This window comes from Gadus macrocephalus, chromosome 12 (assembly GCF_031168955.1).
Source record: "Gadus macrocephalus chromosome 12, ASM3116895v1".
NCBI lineage: Eukaryota > Metazoa > Chordata > Actinopteri > Gadiformes > Gadidae > Gadus > Gadus macrocephalus.
This window is the reverse complement of record NC_082393.1, coordinates 4,156,616-4,183,880: the sequence shown is the minus strand read 5'-3', so window position 1 is coordinate 4,183,880 and position 27,265 is coordinate 4,156,616. Positions and strand designations below refer to the sequence as shown.

Sequence of the window (27,265 nt, the reverse complement as noted above, 5' to 3'; positions counted from 1 at the left end):
ACCTGTCGCCGTCATTACAACAACCCGAGGATAGTTCCTTCTGCCCCTCTGAGTAAAAGCGATTTTTGCCATTGGGACCAGTGTTGCGAATCCCTATCTGCAACAACACCTTCAACTTCCAAGTCCATGATGTCAGAGATATTGACGTTGATACTTTTCAGCTCTAATCGAAGCCCACCCCACACCACGTCACCTGCACAACTGCAAGCCTGCTCAGGGAAAGTGTAGCTGAATGCATCATGCCGAGTGTATCATCGTCCTGGCTGGGCACCCATCGCCAAAGCATAGAATACAATGGAGCAGTATTGGGCGTCAGCAGTTGGGATTTAATAGGGGGATGTCATCAGGGTGGGGCGCGCCTCGAGAAGGTCAAGGCTTTGCCCTGGGTGGGCCGGGGCCTCTTCGGTCTCCTAAATGACAAACGGAGAACGCGCCAAGGACGCCACTCCATCAACACCCAGAGATTCGCCCGTCCACCGCTTCCACCATTCAACTTGAAACCGTAATGAAAACGGGGGGGGGTCCAGTTGTTATTTCCAGGCGGGGAATGGGGAGAAAGCATTCCATCTCCGTGACACGGCGCGAGCCGACCGCCGGGAGGACTCCCAGCCCGATCGCGGCTCGTTCCATCATTCCCGTTACCGTGGTTACTTAGCAGGGCCGATAATAGATTTTGATGGCCCCCGCCAAGATAGCAGACGTTAATGGCTCGTCCGACCTCCTTTGACCTGGTCGAAGGAGGGCTGGGTAGGAGCGACGGGAAGTGAGGAGGAAAGAGGAGGAGGAATACGGGAGGCCATCAACTATATAGCCAACAGAAGGTTACTAGGGAGGACCCCCCCCCCTCAGGGGACATGTCCCGGGCTGACAGAAACCCTCCCAAAGTGAAAAACAATAGCAGATAAATCGTCTACAGCTCCCGCTCTGCCCTCTGCTCCTCCTTCCTGCGGTCACCAAGGTGATCCGTCTCCCCGCGGAGCCAAATCCTCCTGAGCCGTCTCGGGCGTCCCGGCCGGCGATAAAACAGACAAACTCTGTGGATTTACTGGTTTGGTGTGATGTAGAGAGTCTCTTCACAACTTGAGAAGGAGTTGAGAGCCCTTGAGTGGTGCGGGAGGCCAGGCAAACACCGGCCCCCCCCCCCCCCCCCCACCCTCTCCCCGTCGGTTTCATTTAGGTTAGTGGACCAATTTTCATTCCACTGAGGAGGGGGGGGGGGGCTTGGAGGGTGGCGTTTCCTAGAAGGTGTTGTGTGACTACGTCAACACCTACAAAGTGGGAGAATGGTAGCGCCTGGCCCCCCTATACGGCAGCACACGTGTACAGTTGGCAGACGGTTGGAAACAAGCTTGAAAACGAGATCTAAATGAGACACTGCAGCATGCAGGATTGAAGCAGCGCATCTCGTCAAGAGCTTGTTGCACAAGAATGTGGCCGAGTTTGAGCTGCAGCGACCTGCAACCCACATATTACAGAATCAGAATCCATTTTACTCATTGTTCATTAGGGCTCTATCTCCCGCCAAGGAAGGGGAAGGACAGAACACAGGATGACAGAAGGAACCAAGGGAGAGAGAGTGGGATTAGTGTGAAAGGAGGTGTGAGAGAGGCTTGAAACCTGAATCGTGGATAATGAACACCAGTAAACGGCTCCATAATGGCTTTCGCCTGTCATATACAATTGCCGTACCCCAGAAACCCCCTCCCCCAAAAAACGCAAATATAGCGGCAGTGAAGTCAGCCCTGTTATTGTCGGAGGAGGAAGGAGGTCGAGATCGTCCGCTGATTTGAGTGTGGTTTAAGCCCCAGCCTTGGCACCGGGTTCAAACGGACAATGCGCGTGTGTGTGTGTGTGTATGTGTGGAGGAGCTGTGGTTGTTATGGTGGAGGTCGTGGGGTGGAAAGGAGTGTCCGAGCTGCTGGATGGGCAAGACAATCAGAGGTAGTCTTGGCAGTCGCACGCGAGAACGAGGTGGAGGTCCGTGATTTGATTGTATGCGCGTGTTCATGTGGGGATGTGCGTTTTTGGACTTGGCGAGTCTTCTTGGCAGGTTCAGGGCGTCGGCGAAAGATGCTTGGTCGGCGAGTGGGAAACAAATAATTGCTTGACGACAAAATGACTTCTCGATCTAAACTAAAATGGAACAAACAAGTCTCTGCAAGATGAAGAAGTCACTCCTCCGATAAGAGTGATGGCATGCCCCATTTGAGAAAATGCATATGCATTGATGACATATAATAAATAACAATGACCAGTAGAGTTGTTAAGTACACTTGGCAGTACAAGTATTCTGAGGCATGGACTGCTTTCTTTCTAGCACAGCACATGGGCTTCTACACGTACGCAGGAAAAGGAACAGATTCTAGCTTCTGCCTGCATTCAGGCCTTGTAGTTTAGACAGGTTTGTTTATATGTATGCGTGTGCCTCAAACCGGGAACCTCTATGGACACTATCTGGAGACTCACCCGCATCCAGGATGCCCTGGGCCAGGATGGCTCCGAACTTGGCCATGACGTCGTCGTGCTTGTCGTTGATCACCTTGGAGTACAGCTGTCTGAATTGGTTCACCTGCAGAGAGAGATGGTGTCCATGAAATCACGCAGTGCAATGTGTTTTAACATGGTTGGACCAACCCATATTCACTTCAGGCTAAACTGGCTTTTGGGCCATTAAAATATTTGAACGGATAAGGAATACGACTGCATATTGAGTTTCCCTAATGGGTCAGAACCAAACATTATAAATCTAGCGCTGAGCCTTGAGGTCTCAGAACCAATGCCCAGATCCATATGACATGAGAACCGAGTCTACTCTACGGTCTGAAGCCATGTGTAAATAGCTGTGATGTGGCTCTAATAACTCACATTGACCTGAAAGCCTGATACACTGCTTTTCCGTTAACCTCAAGAGCAGAGATTAAAACAAATACATCTTGAGCGCCACTCTAATAAAGGAAATAGAGGAACTAATTGCAGGTCTAGCTTCCAATCTCGCCACTTTATTAGTTATTCTCTGGTAGTATCAAGGACAGAGAGTTTGCGGTGGAGTCTACTGCAGTCTTTCAGGAAAACTCCTGTGGGAAATGACTGAAACAGAGGCTTTCCTGATTTTTTTCACTGCATCACGATGAATATAGATCTAAAATGGCTAGTAGGAATGCAGTTGGAGGATAGGAATGGATTAAGACAAGAATTTGAACACATTCATACGAGTTTTCAGCCTTTAAAAAGTAGAATTAGTAAGTAGTACTTCCTTCAAAACGCATTTAATTGCTGCAATAGGGTGGGATAAATCTCTTGATTGAAAAAAGGATTCACCCGTTTAAAGGTAAAAGATGGTGCCCCATAGATAATCAGCAAAGAGGTATTTGGGTAGACATGAGGGAAATCGTTCAAATAAGCAATGGAGGTCGATTGTTTTATAGAATTGTATCCACTGACACGCAGCCAAAAAGCCCAGCGGTATCGAGGTAACGAAGGTGGAGGCGGATTCTACAGAAATGTGTTTAGATGGGCACCCTGTTATTTTTTCATTCACAGAGAACGCGAGCAGAGGCCTGCCTGTGAAGTCAGCGAGCTAGAAACTACACAGACGAGGTCTTTGGAATAAACAGAGCTCTGGGTGCAATACCTCTTAAAGTTCAAGCCCCCTGGAAAAAGAGACCTCTTGCGAAACCTTGCATACCACCCTTAGCTTGAAGGGCCGTTGCCGTGCGCGGAGGAAATCGTTCAAAGCGCGCCTGGCACTTCTTAGACGGCCGTGACGCGGGGTCCTGACGGCCAGCCACTTCGGCTTTCTGTACCCCTTTTGTTCCCCCCCGTCCGATGATTACTCGGCTAAAATTCACCCGCTTTTTGATGTTCGACTGAACCTGGCATGGGATGCCTTCGAGGATTATGTAAGCACGGTTTTCCCTTGAAAGACACCATTCACCGCTGAGCATAAATACTGGACGCTATTGGAAAGATCATGGACGGAGAAAGTGGAGCCGTCAAATTCGTTTGGGTTCAAATTGGTCGAGAGTGTAAAAAAAAAAAAACACATTTCAGAATAAATATAGAAAACTTTGCCTACCTTGGGACAGGTGACTTCCGACTGCTGGACCATGATGAGGGCCGAGGAGATCAGGGCTCCCTGTCTGACGTAGTTAACCGGATCGTTGGTCATGGGCTCCAGAAGGTTGATCGCCTCCTGTAGAGAGAGAAATAACACGGGGGTCTTTAGAGAATGCTGAAAGATAAATGATTGGAATGGGCAGACAAAGTATATACTGTTGAATGCATCAGATCAAACTTCCCCATTGTTTTGATTAAGCTTGCAGGCTTTACAGGATTGTGTAGAGTTCTTTCTCCACTGTTTAGATCTGGTCTTGCAGGTTAAGAGTATACGGCCAACATGTAAACCACGCTGACCTGAAGTAGCTTCTATTTAACTCGGGAGGTGCCCAACCAGAAACCATGTTGGTTTGAGGGAGGGAGAAGAAAGAAAACCCCTGCCTGACGATGCACAGAGACTGGCTATCAAATAGAAAAATAAGCAAATGGTATCGCCGAATCCCAGCTTGGACAAAAGGGTCTGGAGGAAAAAAGAAAGGTGTGAGTCATGAGCAGTCTCCGGGCTGTCATCACAACGCGGAGGTTTTAAAGAATGGTACCACACTTAGACCGTCGACTTTGGTTTAGTCTGCTGCATGGGAATGAAGGACGATCCAAGGCCGAGCCGGCTTCAATTTCCTCCCATGGAGGCTGGGAAGCAAGAGTCGGGCGAAGGTTCCCTTACCCTTCTCCCATTAATACCTCCCCCTCCCCCCAACCTCCTCTTGAAGTCTTTTATTTCTGATTCACTATGGAGGAAAATAATGAGAAGGCTCACAAAAGTGGTTGGGGCTTTGGGGTGTGTGTGTGTGTGTGTGGGGGGGGGGGGGGGGGGGGGGGTGGTGGTGGTGGCTCTGCCAGGGAAAGGAGTAGGGGAAACAAATGTGGACGACGAGCGAGAAGGAAAAATAAACCATGTTCCGCCGTTGCCCCTGGCCGGGGCTGGCAGAGACAATGGAGTACAGGGGTGGTGCGCCATAGCGCGAAATCAACGCCGCTACCCCACATCCTGTTCCTGATTGGCCGACTGGATTTCAGTTGAGGGTGTTTGATGTCACTCTCAATCAGCAGGCGAGGTTGATGCACCCTGCTGTATACCAGTTTAGCCTCTGTATGGATGAGTCTTTCGGTTTTTAAAGACTTCAGGGGTTTTTAAAGACTTCAGTTGAAGGGAGAGAAGCTGCCCATTCGTTTTTGCAGTGGTGGTTTTTATTTGTTACTGTCCGTCCACACCAGAAGCGAATTGAGCGACCAAATCGCCGGAAGTCATTCACTTTCTATGGGCAAGAGCGACCAAAGCGACCAAAGCGACCAACGCTACCAGCGACCAAAGTTGAGCGACCAGAGCGTCAAAAAGAAGTTGAAAACTTTTTAACTTTATGCAAATGACTATTATTCGCTTCAGCGGCCAAACACTGACAGCCAATCGGAATGTAGACGCTCTTCGCTTGCGTGGATCCCAGGGAACATCGGCAGGCACTTTGGTTCCTACCTACCTTTATTCACTCACTGAACGTTCGTATTTAAGCGGGACTCATTTTAATTTGCTCTACATGCCACCAATCTAACCAACAATCGCGTGTAGCATAAACAAAACCAAAAAAGTTTTTGAAATCGTCACATAAACAAACTAATCGACAAGACGAGGGATAAATGACAAGGGATATATCTCTTGTCTTTTATCCCTCTATTCCCCACTATTCACGGAGCCTGAGGTGAATAATTGTTAATTAAATAGTCTAGATAGATAGCCTAGTCAAGTCTTTATTAATACCAAACTACACAAATCGTCGGGAATCCATTTAGGTGGTTCGGCCCACACAGGACAGTAGCCTACAAGACCACACAGAACAAGTCTGACTGGACATACACACAATACATCACATTAAAACTAGACACGCGTTGATAGATAGACAGAAAGACCTAGATAGATAGATATGTTCCATTATTTGCCTTGCGGAGCCAACCAGTCCTGTGCACGTATGCAAATTAGCCATGTGCGCTAATGTCTATTTGTTTTGAATGCGACGAATGAGCGCAGATCATGATTTGCAGATCCAGATCAGTGAAACATATTTCAACTACTACAGCACGCAGGGTTTTTTGTTCTCGGTTGTAATTAGCCTACATTTTAGGATTTTTTTTTATATTGGGGGGAATCACTGTCCTACTTGTTGTCGAAGCACTTTATGGCCAAGGTGTATGGGAGAGTTCACTATTTGATATGGCTGTCTGTAGGGCCTACTAAACGCATACGGCTCCTTTAAATGCGTCTGCATAATTGAATTGTACGTCATGAGCGACTTGAGCGACCAAAGCGAACAGAAAAATTCGCAGCGAAACTTTGTGAGCGACCAAAGCGTCTTTGACGCTTTGGTCGCTCCTGGTGTGGACGTACAGTTAGGCATCCCAACATTACCAGCATGATTCATAATAGAATACCTTATATGGTATAATAATGTACTAAACCGGTGTTAACTTGAATGAATAATAAATTGCTCCTGAAAGGGTTCCCATGATGCCCCATTTGCAAAAAAGTATTCCACCCAACACAACTGAATAACGCTCAAGACAAAAATGAATTTCAAAGAATACAGCTAACCGAATCAAGAAGTGCCCCCCAAAAGAGCCTACGTCCGCAGTTTTCCTGTGCACCAGAAGGAGCCTAAATCACGAGTCTTTGTTAAAGTATGACAGGTGCATAACGGATGAGCGGGGTAGGCAATCTCCCCAGCAGGTGACCCACTTTTATGCAGCATAACATCATCGCTCTTCCCAGGGGGGTGCATGGGGTGTAGGCTGGGGGGGATAATATGCCGTGTCTGAGGAAGAGAAACCCAAAAACTGGGGTGGCTCGGAGATGCACCAGAGTCCTCTTTGATGAACCGAGCAGAGGCATGGTTTGGGCCGAAACCACTTTAAAAGGGGGACGCCCACGTCGTTTGTTGACCTCGTTGTCTTTTGTTTGTTTTTCACTAGACCACGGCTGGGTAAGTTGAAGGGGACCAAGTCTTGAAAACAGTTTGTATCCGTCAACAGACATGGGTTTGAATGTCTCCAACTCATTTTGAATGAAGTTTGATCTTAAATGGTTGACTATTTCCAGCCAGTTCCGAATAAATGACTAGCATCGTGAGACCATTCCGATCTTCCAAAGTCACATTCTGTTTGTCTCTGGAGATCGGGATGGACTCGATCGTGTTGAAAACCATGCCCAAAAATGGAAGGACTATAGGACCAATCATTGCTCAGGGGAGGAATTTTCAATTATTGAAGTGTAAGAAGCGTCACAATCTGCCGGATTAAAAAATAATGGCTGTCCCCATGGAAGGTTTAGGAACTACGGCGCAGTTCTTAGCCAAAAATAGATTGAACAACAATGTTCAAAGTTGAATAGAATCATGCCCTTTTCAGATAAGATGATTTTGCTTTACTTTCAACCAGATTCAGCAAGAGAAAAGACTGCAAGAGCGAAGTCCATAATTGAAAATTAAAGAATGCCCAGCCAAGGCCAGACTGATATTCATAGCAAAACTGATACATGGATATCAGGCTAGTTCCACGAGGCTAATAAAAACGAAATCGTACGAATCAAATGATATTAGTGAGCTCGAGCGATGACAATCCTTTCAACACAGTGCTCACTTACTTTGAAGTATAGCCGTACACTTAAGCATAATCCGTAAGCCCCTCGGTTCTAAACGAGCGATGCCATACTACATTTATTCTGAAGACACCGTGAATGTCGACAGGAAGAACAGAACCTTGCAACACCTGCAGATGCTATGATGAAGGCACTACTGTTGATCCTTTCAGGAGAGACCCCCTCTGAGCCACATGGGACATAAGTCTGCATCGGGGGTGTGTCTGTGGGATGAATAGGATTTTCAAAATAAAATGCCCTGGTTCCTTTCAAGAAAGAGAGTGAAGATGATATTGGACAAACCAATGGTTTTTCGAACACGCTTCCTTGAAAGGAACCAGGGCATTTTATTTTGAAAATAACCCCAACCTTCAGTTTGCGAATGCCAATTCAAAAGTTGAAAGCAGCTGAATAAATGGGAACAATGATTTTTTTTTTTAAAACATATAATCCCATTGAGGAGGAATTATGATTTTTCTGACCAGGTTATGGCTGACTGAGCACAGGTCTCAGGCCAGAATAACAACTGGGAAGACTGAAACTGGGAACCGGTATTGGTCTACATGTTAAAAAAGGGTTGGTGGTCGAGTTGGTGGTTGGATGCCTTGTAGGAAATAGTTTTTATTACCTTGTTGCCCGTCCCGGCACAGCAGATGCCCAGAGCCATGGCGGCACCGCATCGTACGTGGGGGTTGTAGCTTTCGGACAGCAGAGAAACCACACTGGGGCACTGCTCCGGAGTCCTGAACAGCCACGGGTCCATGGGGAACAACAGAGAGAGGGACAACATATTCAGGGGGAGGCCAGGAATCATTCAGTCATTCAACCTGATCAAAATAGATGGACAAGTTAAAACTCCTTAAAAACCTTAAGCATCATGATCGATAAACGCTTTGTATTTGATCTCGAGCATGACATTTTTGCTACGGAAGCTTTCCTAAAATAGGCCGTGTCACCACCAGCCAATCTAGGGGCGTGATGAATGAAGTCATTAGTCCCAATAATATAGAAACATCGAGGCCTGCCATTGACTAAACTGCCACACCATTGTAAAGCTATTAACCATAAAAAGATCTACCTTCCTCAGATATAGTTATTATTTTGTAATGTCTGCAATGTTGAGAACATTTTTCAGAATCAACCTTGATGAAACCAACGCCCAGATTTCTCAAATATAAATCTAGAAAAAATCTTTAGATGCAGAAATGCATCTTTTTTTTATTTTTTTTTTTATAAATGGTATGTGGTCTTAATTGGTAATGTGGACAAACGTGATTACTGTCTGCGACAGCACCGACAGACAGATCAGCAGCCGGTTAATGAAATGACAGTGCAGACACATCAATAACATCCACCAACGCTACGTCATATCTAATGACCTGATGGAGCTGTGTGAGCCATCAGACAAAGGCAGAGGACATCAGAATATGATGGGGACACGTCTTCGCTGTTGCTTTTGAACTGCATGTAGAATCTTTACAGTAAGAAGTAAGCAACGTTATATGGTAAATCTGTTAACATCCGACTTGCAGATTTGAAAATCAAAGGACATTTTGAAAGTAAAGATGACGAAACAATGAGAGCAATAGTAGGAATGAAGGAGAGACACTATAGAGATGTAGTGATAAGCTAGAGTAGGAGTTGATCAACAGCTTTTACTTGGTTTTCTTCCATGCCGACACCTTCATGAAATAGGTGAAGACAAAAATGAAAAAAATAATTGTGAAATATTTGGCTTGCACTTTAATAGGATAGAATTATATGCTATTACAAGTCATCCAATTAATTGCATGGCATATAATACAATTCCATTAATCCTTTTTTTCACCACTTGAATAAATCCTTATTTCATTGCCTATTGACGGAAAGTGCGAGTGTCTTATCAAGATATATTCTTGACGGAAAGCTTTTTTTTCTGATGGTATGAACATGGCTACATGGGTCATGCTCCAAGTGAGGCTGAATCCAAATTGATGATTCAGGCTTGATTCTTCACGGTTAAAAAAGCTCCGTTTTTCATATAGGCATATTTTCTTTCCAATGCACCGATTCCTCAACTGTATCAACGTCAGGTTTCAATGCAAAAGTACTAGGTTCTTTAATCAACAAACTTGACGTCAATTTACAATAAATGGGCCTCCAGCAAATGTCATTACTGTAAAATCAAGTTAGGCATAATAAGAAGTTCAGTGCTTTATGCACCGTTAATGATTCATTTTCTGTGCAGTTCAGAACCAAAAACAACCAAGCCACAGCCAAACAGATGGGCAATTTGGGGAGATTATTCATCATTACTCATTTTCCCGGTTATTGCTCTTCAAGCTTTCAGATTTCTGGGATAGGGTTAACGTCAATTATCGAATACAAGCTTTATTGTCATTGCATTGAAATGTTATCTGAAGTAGTCCAACAGGACCTGGAAGGTGATAAACCAATTGCACAATAAGAAGGTTTTCAACTTGCAGATTCAATGTTACAAATCTCTCTCCACAGATCTGTTCAAAGCTCACAAAAACGTCAAAGTAGTACCTCCTCTACGAGAAGGGGGATGCTCTGCTGCAGAGGGCTAAAGGTCCCCCTCTGAAAATACAAGCCCATTGATATGGAGGAAAGACCACACACGGCTGATAAATTCACTGGCTAAGCTAGTCCCACATCTCAACACAGTAAAGGCTTACTTATTTGTGAAATAATCAACCACATGCAAACTACAAGTTGTTGACTGAATAACATTTCCCTGTCTCAAATTCAAATAAAAGACTAATATAATAAAAATGTGGTACAATGCGATATCCAACAACCATGTACAAATTGCATCTCAATAAATAGCATCAAATTAAATCACCATTAATCTGCCTCCATTTAATATCCAATGATGTTTCCTAAACTGCCACAACATAAACAGAAGCAGGACAATGAAGGTAGTTCAAACACCTTCATTGGCATTCATTGACCGGACTTAAACGGATACTAGCTCATGGGGATTGTCCTAATGCCAATTTAGTCTCAATAAAGTCCGGAAGGTTGAAAGTAATTAACTAACTAATCCACCTGAGGTGTGTGATTCAGTGTTTTGAGTTGGTGCGTGGTCATGTTGCCAGGCATCACTACTACTGCCTTGTTTAGACTAAGCCCCTCTACTGGAAGGGGACTTAATTTCACAAATGGCAATCAATCAGGGATATATAGATAATCTCCCAATTACATCAGGAAGGTAACAAGGTGCTATTCTAGTCAGGTAAAGCCCACACGCCCATCCTGGGAAAGATATCAATGTCCACAGAACAGGCATACGCATGTAGAGCAGGACAGTTTGGCCTTGCACCATGTGGCAGCCATCAGTTTGGTTCTACGGTTCTCAGTTTCTAATTATTTAAGAGCACTGATGAGAACAACAAAGCGTCGACCTAGGGACCTATAAAAAGACATTTCTTGGGAGAAAACACCAAAAAAATCTTGGAGGGGAGCCAAGTTAGGTTAGGAACTCAAGTTAGGTTACTTAAATAAAGTAAAATAAATAAAGTTAAGTGAAGGGCCATTACCTTTTAGACCACCTAGCGATCCGAATCAGTGGATGCACTATAAAACCTAAATACTTATTTTTCAAAAAAGGTGAAGGCAGCAGTAAAAAGCTTGCATCATGAAATTCAATACATAATTCCTAAACCAAAGTTATTTAAATAAACTAGTAAGGGAGCCAAGAAACAATCATAATGCACTAGCTGCTCCCAGAGATTGATATCCATTGCTATTAATAAATTAGACAGGTCACTGACCTGCTAGCCAATGAACACATAACAGGAAGTGGACAAATCTAAACAAATTATACATTTTGGCACCCGAAGATCAGATTTAATTATCCTGTTTCCTGTTCATTACATAGACGCCTTAATGGACAATGAAGAGGAGCAGGACACGAGCAAAGAGATTGCCGGGCATCATTTGTTATCACGCCATTAAAATGAAATTAAATCTACCAACAAGAACCAGAGACAGAATGACATTATCAACAGTCCAACCCCTGAAATGGCTAATGTTACAAGCAAGAGAGCTGTCACTAAGTGTAAAAAAGATATGTACAAATGGCCAACTATCCATTCACAGTCAGCAATGTCCATCTTATCAATGTCCAATATCAAATCAAATGGTTAATTTAAGAGGTTCAAAGTCAGAACATGTGTCAGCTCAGTGCTCCTTCTGCAATTCCTTGCATCTCAGAAATTAAAACTCGAGTTCTCAAACTTTTCTCCCTAGACACAGCTGGGACTAGAAATTCAAAAAGTCCCAAGAAAAACAACCCAGAAGGGCCACTATGGAATTGTGATAAATTTCAAATAAATGTAAATTCAGAATAAATGTCATTCAATGGTAAATTGCTTAGCCTAGAAAACAAAAAGAAAGTGCAAACTTTTACTGCAAAGAAAAACTGTCAAAAAGTGTCCATATCTGTAAAGTGGAAAGAAGGAAAACATGCATGGCCCTGCATTTAAAATTGCAAAAATCTATTCAACTCAGCTCAATCGCCGTAGTGCCCAACAGCAGCAGACTCACATTAGAGCCATACCATCCCTCAGTAGGCAGGCAAGTCGTTTGAAAGGCAAGACCAATTCACGGCCAGGGGGGAAAAGGAAGTGGAAAAAACGTCACTTTCCTTTATGTGGGTAGTTTCACCTGGAATTGAGTTCAAGACAGACGTGTCCTGGTAATACCAAGTTTGTGTGCCACACTTGTCCAAGACAGGGAAAGGCTACAATATTTGAGTAGAGTTGGTTTGCTTTGCCGTTAGGAAAATAAATGTACAAATAAAGTAGACTACAGAAAATATGCTACTCTGCTTTGACATGTGTCAACTTTAGAAGCGGCATTGCAGTCGCACAGTGGAAAGAACACAACAATTATGACTGCTGTAGAGGCCTGGACTGTGAAAGCAGGCTCATGTTTCAAACACCACCGCAGTAGTACCAATGATCAAATACACAGCAATGCCTTGCACAGCTTTAGGATCTAGGTAGGCGATATAAGATGACATGTAAACATATATAAATTGCTGAGTTTGCACCCCATGAATCCTAGTCCCCACCGTCGCACACACGAGAAACTAAGCACACGCGCAATTTACTCCAGTGGACGAGAGTACAGAAAGTGACAAATATAAACAGAAGGGCGGCTGTGTTGAAGGAAATTACCTCCCAGAACCGCTGGCATTGGGCCAGCACAAAGACATTCATCTGTTTTCTGCTAAGCCTAACACATGGACAACACTATGGGGGGGGGGGGAGGGAGAGAGAGAGAGAGAGAGAGAGAGAGAGAGAGAGAGAGAGAGAGAGAGAGAGAGAGAGAGAGAGAGAGAGAGAGAGAGAGAGAGAGAGAGAGAGAGAGAGAGAGAGAGAGAGAGAGAGAGAGAGAGAGAGAGAGAGAGAGAGAGAGAGAGAGAGAGAGAGAGAGAGAGAGAGAGAGAGAGAGAGAGAGAGAGAGAGAGAGAGAGAGAGAGAGAGAGAGAGGAAGAGAGGGAGGGTGTTTGAGCCAGTGAGATGGAAGCGCACAAGCTGATCAGACTCCTACTAAAAGGCGGTAAGCAGAGATAGAAAGCGAGAGGGGACTAGGGCGATAGAGAGAGAAACTGGGAAACGTCGGAATGGTCAAACGCTGTGGATGTTGTAGGTGATGAGACTCAGGACTTTGGATTCTTCCATCGCGGTGGAACAAAAAGGAACTTCCCCCTCATGGAAAGCCTCAGAGTGGGAGAGCACTGACTGCTGCCGGGGAGAGCGTAAAATTAAGTCATACCACTTTGGGAATCGTTTGAATGTAAAATTGTGAACTGAAAAGGTGGTAGCGAGGCGAGACCAAAATACCTGGTGAGCCAGGTCAAAATAATTTGGGAGGTACCGAAATTTCTTGACAGGTTTTTTGTGTCGTACAACAGAAATAAAACTGAGATTCTTAAAGAACAGGTAAGGATTGTTCCTTTTTACAAAGCATGACATTTCAAAGATGATAAATTAATTGTTCCACCAATACCTTCTTGGATAAACAAGGAGATGGGAATTCCTGATTGCCTGTAGAAGACTTTCATCCTTTCGTTTGGATTTTTTATCAATCAACGCACATCATTCTTTCCAGCCATTTTTTGTTATGGTGTCACACATCCTGAAGCCTGAAAGCACTTCAGTTTTTTAAAGTAAATGTTAATCAAAGTTAATGTTTGCATAATAACCCTTAACCCGTAATGCGGGATAAAGTTAAAACCGATTGCCACTTCCTTGTGTAATGACCGAGCCATGGTGGGTCAGGAAGGAATAACGAGCGTACAGGAACGACCCTTCCCATTTGTTACCATAAGTGTCACTGGTAATTAGGCTCAGATAAAACGCAAAAATAGGATAACACTGCAGTTATTGTTTCTTTAACAGAGTTCGTAGAAGGCGTCGCGAGGGGATGAGCAGTACCGACAGCCCTGGAATGAGAAGCTTTTTGGACGTACCCGCGGTGAATCTATCGTTTATCCTTGGATTTGGTTCGCTCGGAGCGCTCGGATCTTAACCTCGTTGCGAGGCCGTACCGGTTTTTCCACACTGGGCACTGGCCGACGGCTCTTCTCCCGACGCCTGGCAGTGACCCGTCCCACCCTGCCGCGGGACTCGGCACGTGGGGGCCGAACGAACCATGCTGACCGAGCCTCCGGGGCCAGCCAGAGCAGAGCCCCGACCAGCGCCGAGGCCAGTCCCCACCGCCGTAGCCGCACCATGTCCCGGCCGGCGGCGGCTTCCCTGGAGCAGAACGCCACGGAGCCCGGCGAGGGCCCGGGGGTCCGACTCCAGTGGGCCGCGCTGCTCATCCTCATGGTCATCGTGCCCACCATCGGTGGCAACATCCTGGTCATCCTCGCCGTGTCGCTAGAGAAGAAGCTGCAGAACGCCACCAACTACTTCCTGATGTCTCTGGCGGTGGCGGACCTGCTGGTGGGACTGCTGGTGATGCCCATCGCCCTGATCACTATTCTCTACAGTAAGTCTACGTAGAAGTGGGTGCCACTGACGGCGCCCTGACGGCGCCCCTCTGCATCCCAGGGAAACGACCGCGGTACAAACTGGGTTCTTGTTGACACGGGGAAGCTAGTTGTCCTCTGAAGAATGGATAATGTCCGACCGATATCCTGATTATTCTAATAAATACAAGCTGCCCTGAGCAAGTTTCTTAACTGGCATTTTGTATGATTGACCTTTTCCTATTCTTGGCGTCTGCTAAAAGCCCTAAATGTTAGTGCAAGTCAGCCCCTTAAACACCATGGATTTAGAGAAGTACCAAATATCTTGGCTAGATAGAAATGTAGCTAAATAGAGCTAAAAAAAAGCTTACAAATATTTCAAAGTTCTTTAAATTCCTGGTGTTTTAGCTACAAGGATACACAGCATCCACATCTGCATAGGAGTCAACAACACAGATTTATAATGGCGCCTCAAATCATGGAGTCATAACAAGGATTCCCTTTTGTGTTCAGCCTGATGGGTGGATCAACAATTGAGAAAAGTCTTGGTGATTCATCAGGGTTGTGGGGAGGTTTGAAATAGGATGTCAGCAGCACTGGTAACAAGCTCCGTCCTCAATAAACATATTACGCCTGATGAGAAATAACAAGCGATAGTGGATCATAAACACCCTACTTCCTGCGGCGGTTCTGGTGTAGTTGTGGCACTATTCAACCCACCGCTGGCTCACATACACACTCTAATCCACTATCTTCCTTCTGCCTTCCAAGTGACTTCTGGAAGGAAAAGGATTTGGAGATGCTGGGCTTGATCACACCCAACAAAATGTGAAAGTAGAAATTAAGACATCCAACTTTTCCCTAAAAGAGGCATGTCTTTCTAACTTCAATCATTTTCTGCTTGTAATAGGTAATAGGTAACATTTCCAAAACGTCTAAGCCCGTTTAAAAAAAAAAAAAAGGTAAAGAATGAGGATATGATGAAAAAAGCCCCATCTCAGCAGTGCATGCCGAGCTCGAACTAATTGCCATCAAGACTACAGGCAACGCCATATGCCAGCTCATCATTTTGACCAGGATAATATCTTTACCTAATTATGAAGTAAGGTAAAAAACAGACAAACATCTGTGCAAATATATTGGTATGTCTAGCAAGTTTAAAACATTTCTATATAAAAAAAATACATCATACTGTTAACCCTGAAATATTAAGTTACCCTTCCCTTTGCCTTAGTGTGTGCAAAGCAACATGGTAACTTAAGGTGTCACAAGGACATAAACAATGTTTAATGCTTTCTACTGTTTTAAGAGCTCACTGTAGAATATTCCTTTGAGGCCTAGTGTTATAACCCAGTGATCCAATTAACATTTTCCTACACCTGAATTTAGAAGCAACAAACTATGGTTTTATTTCTGTTCTACGTATTATAATATCCAAATAATACCCCCAAGAGGAACAACAAAATAAAATAAAAAGCACTGCAACACATGAATACCTTATTGAAAATGAGTTTTTGGCTCAGTTTCTGTTTAAAAATCTCAAAATACAGAGTGAAAGGACTATAGTCAACGAAAAGAAAAAAGAAAAAGAACACATTTCCACATCTGCTAGGCAGATGAAATCATGGCTTTGCTCAGAGACAACACCTTGAAAAATGAAATAGACATACTGTTTACAGGTAAGCTGTGACCACTGGCAGCAGAGTATAACAAAAATTCAACACTAAAATGGCTGGCTAATAAGGAACCACCCTTGAGGGTTTTTTTAGAGGCTTGAGTAGGGATTTGCTTACTGAAGTGTCAGAATAGTAAAGCACCACCTAGCACAGTGTTTATGTTGAAGATCAAGAGAAGTATTTCACTTTGATGCATTAGACTCGGTGCACAGCTGTAAGACTTGTGCCGAGTTACAACCCTAGAAAAATGAAAGTAATAAAAACCTTATCACAGTGAAGCTACTAATCGAAAGAGCAGAACTTTCAAAATGGCTCTCCTGTCACAATGTTTGCAAAACGGCTTTCATCAATCATATTAACTTGAGTTTGATGTGAGAAGATAAGTGTCACAAAAGCAATGATGGCTCTACTTCAACAATTTAGGCATAAAATATGTGCTGAATACACACACACATTTTCAGAAGCTGCAACGCAGTTGCTTCTGTACAGTTACTTTTACTATAGATGGAGACATTATCGTAAATACAAATCGAAAATACTAAACTAATGCATCTAAACTAAAACGCTTATAAAATACATAACCGGTAGCCCATAGGCTGGTATCTTGTGATAAAGTTTGCAGTAAAACACAGGTCATGCAGTCTCTTAAGCATTTGACTATTAACTACTGTGTTTGAAGAGAACAAAAAGGAACGACATAACATAAAAAACACTTTTTAACAACAGAAGCTTTTAACCATGTTAATGGGAGGTTGGACGTGAGCCAAGGCAATTACTTGCCAAATTTGCGTTGGGGACCATAAATAAACAGCCTTGTACAACACGGTCTTTAGCACATCTACATAAAAAGCTTTTAGCTCCATAAACAGTCATCAGAGAACCCTTTTTTCCAGTACAGTCATTCCCAACCGAGATAAACAAACACATCTTTACATGAGAGCTACTTCTGATCCCTGGCCATTGTGGCACAACTCCCATAACCGATGGTATGCAGAAGAAGAAAATGTATTTGGAATGGACATAGGGTATTCTGAGGACAGAACCGTAATGCTAATGGATGTTCCATCACAGGATATCATTAAGGATCAGGAAGAATATTTAACCAGTTTCCCTCTAATGGTAGGATCGTTATCATGCCTTTGTGAAACAATGTCCCTTTTTCGTCTGTTCTCAGATTCCGGGTGGCCCCTTCCGGAATTCCTCTGCCCCATCTGGCTCTTCCTGGATGTCCTTTTCTCCACTGCCTCCATCATGCACCTGTGTGCAATCTCCCTCGATCGATACATCGCCATTAAGAAACCCATTCAACACAGCCAGTACAAATCAAGGACTAAGGCCATGATGAAGATCGCACTGGTGTGGCTGATATCAATTGGTGAGTATGCTACGACAGATGTTTTGTTCAACCGCTTCCTCTGCTGGCTTACAGGGTCCTGAAGTTATTGAAGGCGTGTTTGATATGGTGTGTTCGGGGACAGTTTACGTCACGGCCAAGGTGGTTTGATGCAGGGGGTGGACCGTACAAGCCGGATGCAATAAAAGCCGATCCTACGTAAACTATCGTGATGTTGGAGACAGAGGGGTGGCGTTATTATAATGACATTAGGCAGGGTGCAAGGTGACTCACAAGATGTAGCACATGGGTTAGCCATCCTTCCTCAACACGCTCACCTCGGGACACACACACACACACACACACACACACACACACACACACACACACACACACACACACACACACACACACACACACACACACACACACACACACACACACACACACACACACACACACACACACACACGGTTGGAGAAAGTAGCAGCAAATAAGTGTGCTTTGAACACAACTTAAATATCTGAATAGGCAACTGTTCTGAGAGCTAGTCAAGAACATTGTGGACTAGACCTACATCACATACATTATAAACACTATAATTACTGAATGTTTATTTAAACAAAAAGGTTGTCTTGCGCTTTTACAACTGTTTATCCAACGTGCCAGGACTTGGAAGCCAAGAGCTTGCACAGATAAAAGAAATGAGGTTACTGGGTGACAGGATGTTCCAGTCCGTTACTGATGGCATTGGACGTCTATATAAAGTAGCGTAAATTCCGGCTGATCTTATGTCAACTTTTAAGAATTACCGATCAATAAAAATAAGAAGATCTAGTAAAATGGAGGCCAATAATGCCTCGTCTAGGTTCAACAGGCCAGGTCACCCTTTTCAGACTCTGGTGCTAAATCTTGGCATAATTCAAGAGCTTTCATAACAGCAAAGTCTTGGGCCTCCACCTGGTCTAGATTTAAATTGCAGTGTTTGAGGAAAACCAGACAAGTGGGAGAAAGAACAAAGCTTAAACATTACGGTGAAGCCCTTGAGCAGACTATACAATCCTGTTATCTGCTCGCAAGATCAAAACCCTTGCATTAAGCAAGGGTTGCCTTTGAAACTGAACATCACCAGTCATAACAAAAGTATAGTAAATGCCAAAAAAGCACTTTGATTATGAGTTTTCTTCAACTTTAAAAACTTAACATTCCTGTTTTTTTTCCCAATTACAGGTATAGCCATTCCCATTCCCATTAAGGGACTGCAGAACTACCATCTTCCCAACAACGTCACCTTCAACAGCAACCACACCTGCCTGCTGAAGACCGACAGCTTCCGGGAGTTCATCATGTTCGGCTCCTTGGTGGCCTTCTTCATCCCGCTAATGATCATGATGGTGATCTACCTGCTCACCATCCAAGCTCTACGCAAAAAGGTTTACTTGCTCAGGTCGAGGGTGACCCAGCGTTTTACGCGCCAGACTGTCACCACGGTTTCCCAAAGGGAACAGGCTGAGGGCACTTCCCCTGCCGGGACACAGACATCGCCGGAAGGCCCATTGATGCGGGCGTCTGGGAAACCGCTCTCACTCACGACGAACCGCCTTTCGAGGGACGACGTCCCGTTTCGCAGGATGTCGAGCATAGGAAAGAAATCCATGCAGAACTTGAGCAACGAGCAGCGCGCCTCGAAGGTGCTGGGCATCGTGTTCCTCCTGTTTGTGGTCATGTGGTGCCCGTTCTTCATCACCAACATCACCTCCGTGCTCTGCCCCGACTGCGACGTCAACGTGATCGCCCGGCTGATGGAGATCTTCGTATGGGTGGGCTACGTATCCTCGGGCATCAACCCCTTAGTCTACACCCTGTTCAACAAGACTTTCAGACAGGCCTTTACCCGCTACATCACCTGTAACTACAGTGTCTGGACTAGCAATGGGCCGGGGAGGCACCCCAGGGTGCAACACCGAGGACGGGGGCTGACAAAGATCTCCTTCCACTCCTCCATGGCGGAGAATTCAAAGCTGTTTGTGAAGCGAGGAATGAAGAACGGCATCGGGGCAGTGAGCTATCAGAGCCCGCTGCGGTGCCGGCAAGTACCGATACAGTCCCCCAGCAGTGTTGTGTTAGACACACTGTTCCTGACTGAAAACGAGGACCTAAAGCAGGGGGAGCACGTTAGCTATGTATAGAGGAGATTTGCCCGGTTCATAATAAGGACACCTCCAGTACTTTGAGGTGTTGAAAGTTGCCCTACATCTATAAATTAATTTCCTATTGCACATCCAAGTATTTCTGGACAAGTTAAAATGGCAGGCTCAGTTTTAATCCGTGCTTAGCGAGAGGCAACGACAAGCTGCATAGTTAGCTACTCGTCATGCTGCAACGCTAATTCTATCTCTTTGCGGCTCTGGAGAGTGCTAGCCTTGCATGTTGATTATTGTACGCAATAACAAATTATAACAAACACTTTACTTTGAGTGGAATCGATTATTTGCGCAAGAGAAACAAAAAGAACATCTGAACAATAAAACTTCATAGTGCATTGTCTTTATGAAGGCTGTGAATAAGCGTTAAACTCTAGAGCGCTTGCATGCATCTTCTTCCGCTTATCCAAATTACTATTCCTGGCAAAACATCTTTGCCGTTTCTTACCACTTGTGAGGTTGCATTAATGCATTGCACTATTAATGGCAAAATGTCCAGTTTGTATTAAAATACTTCACAATGGCAATGTACAAAATAATGCAAGCAAGGTAAATCGGAAAGCTTCTATGTTCAATAAATTGGAAATGTGGAATTGTGTATCATACTCCTAGCTGAACTAATATGACATCTGTATTACTCAGAGTGCAAACGTACTAATACATAACAAAATGCAGTCATGTAAACATTCCAGTCCGTACTGTAATACAAGTTTATATTTCCAAACGACTGACGGAGGATAAACTGGTCGTAGCGAGATGTGCCAAAGCTGCATTAGCAAACGCATTCTAACCAAAAAAAAGTGTTTTGGCCTTCAACACAACTCATTTAGTTTTTAATACAATGTGCTGATCACATGCCATATAAATTGATAAAAACCAAAGTATAGGCAACACTTGGAAGTCTACCAGATAGTTCCTTGCCATTATCGTCTAAATCCAATGACAAAGAGATAGTACATTAAACATGGGAGAAAAAGACAGCTGTCTTTCAGAGTGGCTTGAGAGGTACGGGCATGGGACTAGGTGACTGGGAGGAACTGCGCGCAGCTGAATTGTAGTGGTTGTGGGACATTTCTAAACACAGGAAGGATTACACAAGGTTTATCTTGTAGCCAATTGATCATAGGGAATATCCCATGGCCTTTTTTGGGCTTAAAATGGACAGCCCTGATGTGCTTCAACTCAGCCAGGCGTTCTGTTTAACGCTGTTTGGCTGCCCGATGGGTAAATGAATGTCACGTTCTGAGTGATTCGCTGAGATAAAGAGGGAGAACAGAAACAGGTGCGACGGAAATAACAACCGGGCATATCATGCCCTGAAACACCCCATCAGAGTGACTGGAGGGGATTAAAGATACTCTCATGCTGTCGGCTACTTATTTTGTAAGAGCAACAGAATATTTAACACTATACTATCCTTTAAATCTAAAAGGTAGCATCAATTGAAACCTACTATGCTTGGCATTTTATCCCAAAGATAAATTCTCTCCATTTTTGTTCTACAAATTTGAAAAAAAAGGTTCAAGCATAAAGCCACATCTTGCAGTACATTTTAATATTACTAAAGTAAAAATCTGACTACCAGGAAGGGGGGAATGTGGAGGAGAAGTTGGATTCCTTTCGGAACCTAGTCTCCTTTGACAACTATTCCAGGAATAGTTGTCCAGCATAACTACAAAACAAACAAGACAAAAAATGCTGTTTGGTTTCACCCAAACAAAACATTCAGCTCCCTTTTGGAGGTAAAAGCCAAATATACGACTCAGAAAGTGCATTTGACATTTTAACAAATATTTCACAAAAGATGTGTATTTGGCATTGCAATGCAAGGCAGACAGATCTTACGGATTTCCCCCGAATTCCTCAAGGGATCAACTGATTCTGATCTACTGCAACAAAATGAAACAATAAGTCAAGAGTCTGACGTTATAGGTCTGGTGTAGGTCGGTGCTTTACGTTTAAGAGCATACTGTAGTAAAGATTCAAATTCTGAGACATGAAAGTCAACGCTTTTATCTTGATGTCAGGCTGCCACGAACATGCTTAACCAAGCAAGTTCAAGAGAAATTAAATAAATTACCTAGAAGCAAAGTCAAAGCTGGAAAGGGCTCTCACTAGAACCTGCATTGGCCTCCACTGATACCCACTTCAAACCTCTCCAGATGCATTTGGAAGGGGCATGAGAGTCAAATGTGTGCTATGGGGGGGAATGCAGTCTCAGAGCATTCACCTTCAAGAGCGAACTAATGAATGATCACAGGATAGTCCAGACGTTTTGTTGACCACGAGTTGTGACAGCAGGCTGAAGTAGTACAAGCTCAGTTCTTACCTGAACATGATGAAACCGATGGACTCAACGGCTGCCCTCCTCACGTCGTCGTTCACGTCACTCACCTTTGTGACAAAAAGAGAAAAAGGATTTAGGGAGGATGAAACTTCAGCCTCTTTCTAATCAGAACAGGGAGTCCATGTGTAAAAACTAGCCAGTTGCCCCAATATACTTGACTACTGCCTGCAGGACACAAATTTCATCACATTCATTAATACAAGGAGGGCTCTCAGAAATTTAACATGGGTAGAAACATACAACTCAGTGGAACGTAGCAGTTGAAATTAAAGTGAGTTGAATGTAGGACAAGGGTCTATCTAGTGACTTAATACCAACTACTATTTTGTTTCAGGAGGGGGGGCTGCTTTTATGATCTAGATTAACATCTCCACACACTCAATTCAGTGAAAGTTGGCCAGAAAATGATACCTTTACATATCCAGGAGGTAATGAGAGGAAAAATTCTTCCTACGAAGGCCCAAGTTATCAACCGTTCTAGAAACGTTAGCCGCCATATTTACCGACAGACTTGTCCCCATTCGGGACGAATCAAAGCACCGGCTTTTTGTCGCCATTACCATAAACCATCATCATCATCATCATCATCACGGCCGTGATCATCGGCTTAAAGGAGCCAGCTATAAACAGCAGGGCTAAGCGGGAAGTACTCACAGCGACATGGAGCAGGCGTCTGATGGCCTTGTTGTTTCCAGAGCCGCAGTAAGCCATGCCCACTGTGTACATACCGGAGCGCCTCAGAATGGGGTCCTAGAGGAGACAGTGAGGCAGAGCAGACACTTGAGGCCCTGGGTCTTAACACCAGCAAACACACGCGCATACTTTGTGGGAATGTCAATCAATTCGGTCGCTTTTACAGTAAATGGAAACCCGGATCTACTGGATGATATTTCCATGGGTCTTAACTTCCTGAACAAAGTTTGAGCAGTTTAGATCGTAAGGTGCAAACTTTTTAATCTGACTAGTCGTTCGCCACACATCCCGTTAATGGGTCGGGAAATCAGGCACAAGGATCATCCCTACATAGTGTAGGGATGTTCTGGCTGTACATGAACTGGTTTGTGTGCCAAACTATGACATGGCCCTATGTTACGTGTGTTGCAATATAAACTGTACAAGTGCCACAATAAAGAGGATCGATGCCAGCTTCCTGTTCGTCCAGACCTGTCCACCAACACCACATTTTTCCTCCCGTGACCCACCTTGTCTCTGCAGAGGCTTTCAATGAGGGCGTCCGCCTCCTCCATGCGGCCGTACATCACCATGGCGATGCCGACGGCCAGGCCGCGCAGGATCTTCTCGTGCTGGGTCTCCTGGGCGTAGCCCACCATGTCCTCGATGGCCTGGGCCGACTTGGAGCCCAGCATGACCAGGCCCAGCGCGAGGCCTGCAGCCTCACCTGGTGGAGGGATAAGGGATTGCAGGGAGCTCAGAGGATGGGAGGGGATGGGAGGGCCCAAACCAGGCCATTAATGACCTTATCGTGCGAACCGTGTCATGGGATAGTTAATATAGCGCAGAAATCGAAATATATTTTAAATTTAAATATATTTTTTAAACTATTAACTTTATTATGAATATCCTCTTTACCCAACTTAAACTGGGGTTAGATTATCCCTCAAGATATTGGATTCGATCTCGTCTTTTGTATTTACCAGTGACGGCGTCGTCCTGGTACAGGTTGGACTTGAGCAGATCATAAACATCCTGTCTGGCTGTGCCGAGGGCCGCCAGGCCCAGGCCCAGAGCACCCCCGTGACGCACAATCTGCCAGATACAAACAAACACGGCCGTGAACAAAGTGTAATAAAGTCTGAGTAGTTGGAAACAAATATTAAACAACGGGACTCATTCATAATACGGCTCTACACTAATAGAGACGGAAAGAAGTCCTCCCGTTCAGAAATCCCAAGTTCATAAGGATACAGAATGCATCAATATTTATGCAACGCCAACATTGTATTCATGAGGGTTGTCCGATCACGTTAGTAACCGACTTTTCTTCAAAACATTACGATCCTAAGCCAAACGGGCCAGTGAGCTTACGTCGTTGCTGGCGTTCTTCAGCTGGCTCAACAGGTAGTCGATGATATCCCCGCCGTGGTTGGCGTGGATCAGACCCAGAGCGTACAGGCCTCCTCCCTCCTGGTACGCAGAGCCAGGGGAGGTGTCTTTAGGCAGGTAGGTCGCCATCAACTGGAGCGCCTCTTTCTCGTGTCCCTAGAATAAGTTCAAGGTAAACAAAGTAAGGCAACAGATTTTCTGGAACCATATTCTAAAAGCTGACCAATACTCGCGAAAACATTTTGAAAAAAGACAGATCTTGCACACATATCTTCTTGTGGAGGCATCTTTTCCATCGTTTACTCTTTAAAACCAGTAACCGGAGGAATAACGATAATATGAGCTGACTTGAACTAAGGGACGTGGATAACAAAAGCATACCTTGTGGATGACTCCCAGGCTGGCGGTGGCTGTGAACTTCGCCCAGTTGGTCGCTCTTGCAAGCCACTCCAAGTTCTCTCTGGGAAACGGCAATAAAAAGTCAATCAATTCATGAAACGGATAACGAATGAAGGCTATCCTATATAAATGAACCCCATGCCGAAGGTAAAACAAAAAGGGCCATACCGGAGAAACTGGTCACTTGTGGTTCCTGTGTGCATGAAGGAGTTGGCTATGACCGTAGCCGTGTGGCACACCGAATTCCGCACTGCATCCTGAGCGAAAAACAAAATAAAGAAAAATCTAAATCAAACAGTACACCTAGCACAGTACCCATTATTATGTAAGCTCAACCATATGCAGGTCCTCAAAAAGCAGTGCAATGAATTAAATACAGTATTCAATATTCTAGGTTGAATATTCAGAGGCTTCTTCTTCTGTGCGTTTGTCGATTGGTGACATCAAGAGGTTTCCTTATGCAAAACCGCAGGCTCCAAAGCAGCGGCCTTTACCTTTGTGTTTTTGAGGATCATCAAGTCTGTGTTGTTGTTTCGGATGAGGAACTGCAGGTGAAGCTCGATGGCCATCTCCCCGCTTAGGATCTTGATCATCTTGGCGTTCTGGTCTTTAGGCTCCTCCTACATTGCAAAATACGGCCAGAGGTCAGAGAAGAGTCTAGTTGGATTATTCAACCCAAAAAGACAGAGCTAATGGGACAGTAGATCGTTTGGTCTCTGGTGCATGTATATTATAAACACTCACCACTTCTGCTGCCTTCCCAGCAGGAGAGCTACCGGCCTTCTCTTCCGTCTCCATTGCCTCACTGGAAAAACACACCGGTAAACAGTCATCATTTGTTTTGCCTTATTAAATAATAGTTAAAAAACACCCAAAAAGGCTTATAAAAAGACCACTCAATTTAAATAGCAATGGACAAAAAAATAATAAAAAAAAGTTGAAATAGTTTTGAAGGCAATTTAGTCACTGAAACACAAATACATCAACCTGCTCCCATTCAATGCATTTCCATCACAAACTCTTATTCTGAAAGCGGCCGCGCACCCGTCTTTGTCGGCGGTGGGCACAGTGCCTGTGTTGGTGGAGCCGGGCACGGAGGGGATGGGCGTTCCCACGGTGCGCAGGTTCTGGATGACCGAGGAGAGGAACTGCTGACTGGCGCTCTCGTACAGGTCGAAGCAGATCTGGTAGGCCATCAGCAGGTTGTCCTCCTTCACCAGCTTCTCCAGGATGTCGCTGACGGCCTGGGGGTCGTCCAGGAAGATCAGGCACTGCGCAGGGAACCAGCGGGGAGGGAGAGAATAGGTTAGATAGCCGTCAGAACCTTCTACATCGATTGAGGACCTCACCTCTCGTTCAGACGGTCGGCCCGAGTTCAGAGTTCACAGCGGAGGAGAAGTAGAGGAAGTTTATCGATGTCCAAAAGGGTAATCCTCACTAAACGCTGTAATGCAAATTTCCAAATGTTCTTTAAAACCTAAAGTTGGGCAGTATCACGGTAGGCCAGGGTATTTAGGAATACCACTAGTAAGACTGGCGTCTTGTGGACTTTTCTATTTATTTTGTTTTTATAGAACCCATTTCAATCCATCAATGCGGAAGAATTGCCGGATTAGGTTTTACGGTAAAAGTAGCAGTTCCTGTTTTTCTAAGACATGCCTTTCTCTGTTTCATGCCAAATGCTACCATTGACAGAGTACTGGCAATGCTGTTGCAGTCCTTTGTTGTCATTGCCCGAAATTACAGGTTACACAAAAAACCTGAAGGGAAATTACAGGTAAAAACCTGAAGGGTCAGTCAAAATCTGTATTCACCGATCCTTTGATTTAACAAGCAGTCTTGCTACCCGACACGCCGAGTGGTCCTGTCCAACATAAAGGATACTATGTTCTACCATGGTTTACAATTCCTGCATGTATTTTCACTGCGAGGCCAGCAATGTAATTTCTTCTGCAAGTAAATTGGTGGAATGGAAACGCTGGTATTTTGACAGCTCTCATGGCCCATACATGACCCTTTTGCCGTTAAACGATGGGCACAAGCTTAAAGGGGCTTCTGACAAATACATTTAACTCATGTCTTACAGGGGAAAAAGGTAAGAGGAAGTTAGGTTCTTACCTGACAAACGTTAATGAAGTCTGGCTTTTCCAGGTTCATGTAGAGCTTGACCAGAACGCGGAGCACCTCGTTGCGGAAGCTCTTGTTCTGCATCAGAGACATGCACACCTTCAAGCTGTAGGCCAGCAGGCCGCTCACGTCGTTCTGCAGGACGGGAAGAGACATGCAAATTGTTATAAGGGGAGACCATGATTATGATTACGGGCTACAGGGGCTCATCCATTACCATTGGTGGACCTAGTTTCCGTATCCTGATGGTCTATCAATGTAGTAGAATCGTATTTTGGTTCATTTCAGATGCAATGCAAGGAAAATAATTTTATACATTTAAATTTGTACATCTTTCCTATCCTAGTAATGATATTTTGCACGGTTTGCACAATTTGTATTCATTTAAC

At 44.5% G+C, this 27,265-nt stretch overlaps 2 protein-coding genes and 1 long non-coding RNA gene across 3 annotated transcripts in view; 1 reads left to right on the top strand and 2 right to left on the bottom strand.

Moving 5' to 3' along the window:
• psmd1 (proteasome 26S subunit, non-ATPase 1) overlaps positions 1–27,265 on the bottom strand; it is a 37,884-nt gene that overhangs the window by 7,705 nt on the left and 2,914 nt on the right. The window contains exons 6-19 of the mRNA XM_060068098.1: positions 26,868–27,011; positions 25,794–26,020; positions 25,494–25,554; positions 25,244–25,369; positions 24,918–25,006; positions 24,732–24,810; positions 24,333–24,506; positions 23,942–24,053; positions 23,489–23,685; positions 22,941–23,036; positions 22,269–22,333; positions 8,367–8,481; positions 4,076–4,192; positions 2,467–2,569 (exon numbers count right to left, since the gene is read on the bottom strand). Of these exons, the coding sequence (XP_059924081.1) occupies positions 2,467–2,569; positions 4,076–4,192; positions 8,367–8,481; positions 22,269–22,333; positions 22,941–23,036; positions 23,489–23,685; positions 23,942–24,053; positions 24,333–24,506; positions 24,732–24,810; positions 24,918–25,006; positions 25,244–25,369; positions 25,494–25,554; positions 25,794–26,020; positions 26,868–27,011 (1,705 nt within the window). The remainder of the gene's footprint in view (positions 1–2,466; positions 2,570–4,075; positions 4,193–8,366; positions 8,482–22,268; positions 22,334–22,940; positions 23,037–23,488; positions 23,686–23,941; positions 24,054–24,332; positions 24,507–24,731; positions 24,811–24,917; positions 25,007–25,243; positions 25,370–25,493; positions 25,555–25,793; positions 26,021–26,867; positions 27,012–27,265) is intronic.
• LOC132469955 (uncharacterized) lies at positions 8,949–15,629 on the bottom strand. Its single transcript, XR_009528529.1, has 2 exons — positions 15,023–15,629; positions 8,949–14,991 (listed from the first exon to the last, which is right to left on the bottom strand). It is a non-coding gene; the product is annotated as an uncharacterized LOC132469955 (long non-coding RNA).
• Positions 13,009–20,532, top strand: htr2b (5-hydroxytryptamine (serotonin) receptor 2B, G protein-coupled). Its single transcript, XM_060068099.1, has 4 exons — positions 13,009–13,692; positions 14,152–14,746; positions 17,577–17,777; positions 18,966–20,532. The coding sequence occupies exons 2-4, from the start codon at positions 14,485–14,487 to the stop codon at positions 19,922–19,924; spliced, it is 1,422 nt and encodes a 473-aa protein (XP_059924082.1). The 5' UTR covers positions 13,009–13,692; positions 14,152–14,484; the 3' UTR covers positions 19,925–20,532.

What these genes read in the sequence shown, in the direction of transcription:
- htr2b (XM_060068099.1), top strand. Translation starts at nt 14,485, where the DNA reads ATGTCCCGGCCGGCGGCGGCTTCCCTGGAGCAGAACGCCACGGAGCCC. An exon ending in CCTGATCACTATTCTCTACA is followed by an intron (nt 14,747 to 17,576) that starts GTAAGTCTACGT and finishes GTCTGTTCTCAG; the next exon opens with ATTCCGGGTGGCCCCTTCCG. An exon ending in GGTGTGGCTGATATCAATTG is followed by an intron (nt 17,778 to 18,965) that starts GTGAGTATGCTA and finishes TCCCAATTACAG; the next exon opens with GTATAGCCATTCCCATTCCC.